The sequence below is a fragment of the Tupaia chinensis genome, unplaced genomic scaffold, assembly GCF_000334495.1.
Source record: "Tupaia chinensis unplaced genomic scaffold, TupChi_1.0 Scaffold000201_2, whole genome shotgun sequence".
NCBI classification, from domain to species: Eukaryota; Metazoa; Chordata; class Mammalia; order Scandentia; family Tupaiidae; genus Tupaia; species Tupaia belangeri.
Window position 1 is genome coordinate 751759 of NW_006159677.1, and position 7636 is coordinate 759394.

Here is a 7636-nt window from a genome sequence, read left to right on the forward strand (position 1 = left end):
CCCTATAGCAAAAATCTCTCAAAAAAAAGAAAAAAAAAGTTAAAAGTTTACATAACGACAAAAACACAAATTCCCTGAAGGGGTATCCACATGGTAATATTAACTCATAAAATCAAAGGATGAGGCAAAATTTTAACTGATTTGATTCATGAATTACAATGCAATATTTTAATGTTTTCTCAGTAATGAAAGAGACAATAATATTTGTTCATGTATGAATTGCTCAAAAAGTTAATGGAATATGAACAGAAATCTTGAAGAAAACAGACTGGTTTTAATCACATTCAACTAAACATAATTGAAAACCAGTGGGGCACTAAATTGAGCTAAAATAGGATATAGGTCTGTTCCAATCTCCCAATAAGAGGAGGGTCGCTATTCTTTTTATTCCCTAAAGAATTATTTTATTTAACTTTATTATTATCATTTTCCATTTTGATCAGAGAGAGACAGAGAGAGAGAGAGAAAGTGAGAAATCAAGCCACCAGGTCCAAGACTTGAACCGTGGTTGACCATGTGAGAGTCCAGCACCTTTAACGACCATGCCACTTGCTGGCCCCTGGAGGGTCGCTATTCTCACATAATAACGCTTACAGAGACTAGCCTCTATATATTGCAGCAGAGAAAGAATCACCTATCTAGTGATTTTTGGTTTTGTTTTCTTCTCATGAAAAAGAGACTTATTTTTTTTGGAGAGGTTTTTGCTATAGGGCACGTGTGCTCGCCAGACAGAGAGAGACAGAGAGACAGAAAGCGAGAAATCACCCCCCCAGAGGGATGGCCACTCTGCAATCCCTTCTCCATTCTCCTCTTGGGATCTTGGGCATGCACGCACACGCGCCCAGCGTGAGGTTTAAGCCACCAGGTCTGGGACATGAACCGCGGTCGACTACATGGGCGTCCAGCGACATAGCCATTACGCTAACTGCTGATCCCATTTTCTGGTATATTCTAAGCAAATCATTTAGCATTGAACTGTTCACATTACTTCATGTGCAGGACGTATGTGAGTTTTCAGTGGTTTTTTTTGAGAAATTTTTGCTTTAGGACACGAGCGCTCCCCAGACAGAGTGAGAGGGAAAGTGAGACATCACTCAGTGGGGGGATGGTCATCCCACAGTACCTTCTCCTTCATTCTCCTCTCAGGACTTCGGGCACACATACACACACACACCAGCTAGGTGTGATTTTCAAGCCACTGGGTCTGTGACTCAAACCACAGTTGGCCATGCGGGAGTCAAGTGGCATAAATGCTATACCCCCTGCTGCCTTGAGTTTTCACATGTTTTTTTTTTTTAGAATTATTTTTTATTTAACTTTATTTGTTTGTTTACTTCAGTTTGACCAGAGAGGGACAGTGAGAGAGGGAGCGAGAGCGAGCAAGCCACCAGATCCGGGACTTGAACCAGGGTCAGCCATGTGGGAATCCAACATCTTTAACCACCATGCCACCTACTGGCCCCTTGGGCTTTCACATAATTTTTAATAAATGTTTTGGGACCAGCAGATAGTGTAATGGCTACATCGCTTGACTCCCATGTGGTTCAAGTCCCACACCCAGTGGCTTAAACTCACACCAGGCACATATGCATCTATGCCCAAGATGCGGAGAGGAGAATGGAGGAGAAGGAACTACAGTGTTGCCATCACCCCTGGGGGGTGATTGCTTGCTTTCTGTCTCTGTCTTCCTGGCAAGGGCACGCGCCCTATAGGGAAACCCTCTACAAACATAAATAAACAAATGTTTTACAACTGAAAACTTTCCTCCAGTTTTCACATATACATTATGATTCTGTGTATTCAATCTGTGGACCAAAAGAAGAGTATATCCCTCATACCAAGAAAGTTTCTCTCCACATTTTTTCTCTATTTTTTGGATTTTTGCTATAGGGTGCATGCCCTTGCCAGAAAAAGACAGACAGATAGAAAGCGAGAAATCACTACAGCTACGCTGTAATCCCTTCTCCTCCATTCTTCTCTTCGAATTTTGGGACCAAATGCACATGAGCAGGCATTGAGTTTTAAGCCACTGTGTTCAGGACTCAAACCACAGTCAACTATATTGGAGTCCAGCAACGTAGCCATTACACCATCTCGCCATGTTTTATTTCATGGTTCTGAAACAAAAACACTAAAGATTTTTTCACATTCTTTATATCAACTAAGTTTTTTTTTTTTTAGAAGTTTTTGCTATAGGGTGCGTGCGCTCGCCAGAGACAGAGACAGAGAGACAGAAAGTGAGAAATCACCCTCCGGGGGGATGGCCACACTGCAATCCCTTCTCCTCCATTCTCCTCTCAGGATCTTGGGCACGCACGCACATGCGTCCGGCGTGAGTTTTAAGCCACCGGGTCTGGGACGCAAACCGTGGTCGACTACATGGGAGTCCAGCAACACAGCCATTATGCTAACTGCTGGTCCCCCTCCCCCCCTTTTTTTCTTTAAGAGAGATTTTTGCTATAGGGCGCCTGTGCTTGCTAGAGAGAGAGAAAGTGAGAAAGCACCCACCAAAGAGGATGGCCACATCACAAAGCTTTCTCTTCCCTTCTCCTCTTGGGATTTTAGGCATGCACGCACACACGCCATAGCGTGAGTTTCAAGGTGCCAGGTCTGGGACTTAAACTGCAGTCTACTGTGTGGGAGTCCAGTGACATAACCCTTATGCCATCTTGTGGTCCTTATCAACTTATCAAGTAAATTTTTTCACATGTGTTTTTCCCATATGGCATAGGTTGTGTGATAATGAACACGTTCTCACATTCTTTCTTTTTTTATTTAGGGTTTGTTTCTAGTATGTGTCCTTTCATGCTTTTGAAGGGAACTGGCACAATAGAAAGCTTTCCCACAGCGCTTACATACACACGATTTTTCTCCAGTATGAATCTTTTCATGCATCCGAAAATGATGGGGGAAACTAAAGGCTTTTCCACATTCTTTGCACACATAAGGTTTCTCCCTTGTGTGGGTTCTTTCATGTATTTGTAACAGACGGGAAGAACGAAAGGTTTTCCAACACTGTTTACATTCAGCCGGTTTCTCTGTAGCATGCATACGTTCATGTTTTCGAAGGGAACTGGAAGAAAGAAACGCTTTTGCACATTGCTTACATTCATAGGTTTTCTCTCCAGCGTGAGTGTGCTTGTGTTTTTTAAAGGAACCGGGAGAAAGAAAGCATTCTCCACACTGCTGACATTCATAGCGTTTCTCTTCAGTGTGAGTCCTTTCATGTTTCCGACAGTAACGTGAACAACTGTAGGCTTTCCCGCAGTGCTTACATTCATAGGGTTTCTCTCCGGTGTGAGTTCTTTCATGCTCGTGAAAGGAACTGGGCCAACTGAATGCTTTCCCACATACCTTACACTTATAAGGCCCATCTCCAGTGTGTGTGATCATGTGTCTCTGAAGACGTGGGAGACAAAAAAATGGTTTCCCACACTGCTTACATTCAAGGGGTCTCTCTCCACTGTGAACCTTTTGATGAATTCTAAAGTAACTGGAATGAGAGAAGCTTTTACCGCACTGCTTACACTGATAGGGTTTCTCTCCAGTGTGGGTTCTTTGATGTACTTGACAGTGAAAGGCCCGACTGAAAGTCTTTCCACACGTCTTACATTCATAGGGTTTTTCTCCACTGTGGGTTATCACGTGTTTTCGATAGTTACTGGGACAACTGAAGGCCTTATCACACTGCGTACATTGGTAGGGTTTCTCTCCTGTGTGTGTTCTTACATGAATTTGTAAATAACTGAAGAAACTGAAGGCTTTCCCACACTGCCCACACGTGTGGGGTTTCTCTGCCGCGTGAGTTTTTTCATGTAACTGCAGGGAACTGAGACAGTGGAAGGTCTTTTCGCATAGCTTACATTTCTGAGGTCCAGCTCCCCTTTGTGATCTCATGTGTCTTCCCTCACGTACGAGAGAAATGAAGGGTTTCCCGCGTTGCTTACGTTTGGACGGCTTCTCTGCATAATCCTGACACTCAGGTGGTTCCTCTCCGTGAGCTCTGATGTGTCTGCTGTGGGAGGAAGGAACGGCACAGCCATCCCTATATGCTCTTCTTTCGCATGGTCTGAATCCAGTATCTGTTTTCTCATTTAGGTTAGTGCTTGCGATCTGATGGATGATGGCTTCTTCATATTGACTACCTTCTTGTAGTTCATATAGTCTCTGTACTATCCCACTTCTGTAAAGAACAATAAGCACATTACTATGGATTTCTGGAGTAGGACTTGTCTATTAAATGACAAGTATTAGGGCTAGCAGGTGGCATGGAGGTTAAGGCAGCTGTGGTTTGAGTTTCAGACCTGGTGGCTTGCTTTCTCACTCTCTCTCTCTCTCCGACACTCCATCTGATCAAATTAAGACATACATAATAATAACAAATCAAATAAATCTTAAAAAAAATTATAAGTACTAATGATCTATTACGCTTATCAGGCAACATGTAGGGCTTATACATTGAGTTATATGAAAAACATGGATTTTATTAGGTGGTTGGAAAAGTCAGATTTTTTTCTTTCTTTCTTTTTTTTTAATTAAAAATACTTCCTGACTATTAAACTTTTTTTCATCATTTTATTTAACTTTATTGATTTATTTTAATTTGATCAAAGAGGAACAAAGCGAGAGAGATTAAGTGAGAAAATAAGTTGCTAGGTCTGGGACTTGAACCACAGTCAGCCATGTGGGAGTCCTGTGTCCTTCACCACCATGCCATCATCCAGGTCCTATGTTTGTTTGGTTTTTTTTTAAGAATTATTTTAATTTTATTTATTCATTTATTTTATCACAGAAACAGAGAGAGAGAGAGAAAGCAAGCTACAAGGTTTGGGATTTGAACCGTAATTAGCCATGTGGGAGTGTCCAGTGCCTTAACTACCATGTCACCTGCTCTTTCTCCTCTTCTTTCATTTGTAAATTTCTTGGGATCTTGGGCACCCATGCACACGCGCCCAACGTGAGTTTAAGCCACCGAGTCCGGGACTCAAACCACAGTCCACTACATGGGAGTCCAGTGACGTAGTCATTACGCCATCTGCTGGTCCCATAGCCTGGAACATTTACATGACATACAAACATGTATTTTTAGAGAAAATGTTCTAGGAATAATCCCGAACGTGGGTTTATTCCCTTTGCCTATCTTAAAATTTCATGACAGCTTTTCCAAAGGATGTTGCCTTTTTTTGTGAGTGCAAATTACCTTAGATTTTTTCTGGTATTTTGACACTGATCTTCAATATTCTTGTTTTCCCAGCATCTCCCTAAAATGTAAATGTAAACATATCTATGAATGATTACAAACACATGAAAAATCTTCAGATTCCATGGTCAAGGGACACGGTAATCATGCCTGATTGAATTCACCGAAGTACTAAAATTCCATGTTCCTTGTTCTCTCTTTCTCTCTTTTTTCCTTTAGAGATTTTTCCCATAGGGTGCATGTGCTCACCAGAGAGACAGAGACAGACAGAGACAGTAAGAGGGTAAGTGAGAAATCACCCCCCAGGGATTGGAATGGCTATGCCACAATCCCTTCTCCTCCATTCTCCTCCTGGGAGCTTAGGTATGTGTGCACATGTGCCTGGAGTGATTTGGAAGCCACTGGGTTCAGGACTTGAACTGCAGTTGGCCATGTGGCAGTCCAGCAACATAACCACTATACCATCTGCTGGCCCCACAAATACTTGTTCTGTCATTGAGTAAGTGAAGGAATGTTGTTTTGCTTACCTGCAGTGTTCAGGTTCTTGATAGTTTCCCACATCACATCCTTGTAGAGTTTTCTCTGTGCAGGATCCAGCAAAGCCCACTCCTCCTTAGTGAAGTTCACAGCCACATCCTCGAAGGCCACTGGGTCCTGCAACATCCCACATGTATGTGGAGGAGGAAGGCTGAGACTGACAGCACTGGGAAGATTTACTCAATTCATGACGCTTAGAGGATGCGAAGGTCTCCAAACATTCATTTTGTAATTTGGTCATCAGAATTCTCCATCTCGGGGCCAGCAGGTGGCGTGGGGGCTAAGGGCTCTGGACTCCCACATGGCTGACGGTAGTTGGAGTCCCAGACCTGGCAGCTCAATTTCTCACTTTCCCTCTCTGTCTCCCTCTCTCACTGTTCTTCCTGACCATGTTAAAAATAAATAAATAAATAAAGTTCAGTAACTTAAAAAAAAAAAATTCTCCATCTCTGGGGGCCAGCAGTTGGCATGGTGATTAAAGGTGCTTAACTCCCACATGGCCAACTGTGGTTCAAGGCTGGAACCTGGTGACTTACTTTCTCACTTTCCCTCACTCTTTCTCTGTCTCCCTCTGACCAAACTAGAAAATAGTAAAGTCATTCTCTAAAAAAAAAAAAAAAAAAAAGAAAAAAGAATTCTCCATCTCTATCTCCAGTCATTTCCTCCCAAATAGCAATTACAATGATAAGTCTGGTAAGTTCATTTTAAAAAAAGCTGATCAAGTAAGTGTTCATTCAAAATAATATCGTGTACCGAAGACCCCTGTCCAGCCTGAGGTGTAGGAGAGGAAGGGCTGCCTCAGGCTCAAGACCACCACTGCAGTTCACCACCAAAGCCACTGCCTAGCCTACAGTCTGGTAGGAGGGGCTGCCTCTGCACTCACCAGAGATAGAAAGAGACAGAAGGAAAGTGAGAAAGCAAGCCACTACATCTGGGACTCGAACCATGGTCAGGCATGTGAGAGTCCAAAGTCTTAACCACCACACCATCTGCTGGGAGCAGGTATGTGCCCCAAAGCCTTACCAGCCTTCCTGAACTACAAAGGTTTTTTGTTTTGTTTTTTTTTGAGATTTTTGCTATAGGGTGGTGCGCTCACCAGAAAGTCAGAGAGAGCGAAAGAGAGAGAGACAGACAGACAGACAGAAAGCGAGAAATCACTCCCCAGGAGGGCTGGTCTCCTGAAGTTGTTTTTGTATCATGGGTGATCAAACTAGTTCCATTAAAACCCCCTTAGAATGGGGCCAGCAGAGGGACCAGCAGTTGGTGTAATGGCTATGTCGCTGGACTCCCATGTAGTTGACCGTGGTTTGAGTTCCGGACCTGGTGCCTTAAACACACGCCAGGTGCATGTGCGTGTGTGCCCAAGATCCAGAGAAGAGAATGGAGAAGAAGGGATTGCAATGTGTCCATCCTCCCTGGGGCGTGATTTCTCACTTTCTGTCTCTGTCTTTCTGGTGAACGCACATGCCTTATAGCAAAAATCTCCAAAAAAAAATTATTTATTTAATTCTACTTGTTGTTATTATTTTTTAATTTGACAAGACAGAGACCGAGAGAAGGGAAAGTGAGAAAGGAAGATGCCAGGCCCAGGACTTGAACTGTGGTTGGCCATGTGGGAATACAGCACCTTTAACCACCCCACCACCTGCCTGCCCCAAAAGTCTATGGATTTTCAATCAGCCCCAGAAGAATCAAACCTTCCTCCCTCCATAACTCAACTAGATGACACCCTGGGAGGGAAAATGAAGAGCAGGGAGAAGCTGAAGGTGGTCCTTCCGCCCCTTTCTCACCACCATATACCCGAGGCAGATCCCAGGAGATGGGGAATGTTGGGGAGGTGGACTCCACCACCTGGGGGGGAGGGGCACTCCTGCCCCTAAGGGAGGCAGCCCCACACAA

The 7636-nt window shown here is 43.6% G+C and overlaps 1 protein-coding gene across 1 annotated transcript; it reads right to left on the reverse strand.

Moving 5' to 3' along the window:
* Positions 1 to 2609: 2609 nt before the first annotated feature.
* Positions 2610 to 6008, reverse strand: LOC102485854 (zinc finger protein 627-like). Its single transcript, XM_006147204.3, has 3 exons — positions 5728 to 6008; positions 5201 to 5261; positions 2610 to 4183 (listed from the first exon to the last, which is right to left on the reverse strand). The coding sequence occupies exons 1-3, from the start codon at positions 5861 to 5863 to the stop codon at positions 2776 to 2778; spliced, it is 1605 nt and encodes a 534-aa protein (XP_006147266.1). The 5' UTR covers positions 5864 to 6008; the 3' UTR covers positions 2610 to 2775.
* Between the last annotated feature and the right edge of the window lie 1628 nt (positions 6009 to 7636).

Coding starts and splice junctions, on each gene's coding strand:
- LOC102485854 (XM_006147204.3), bottom strand. CDS start 5,863: ATGTTGCAGGACCCAGTGGCCTTCGAGGATGTGGCTGTGAACTTCACT. Junction 5,262..5,727: donor CAAGAACCTGAACACTGCAG/GTAAGCAAAACA, acceptor TTTACATTTTAG/GGAGATGCTGGGAAAACAAG. Junction 4,184..5,200: donor AATACCAGAAAAAATCTAAG/GTAATTTGCACT, acceptor TGTTCTTTACAG/AAGTGGGATAGTACAGAGAC.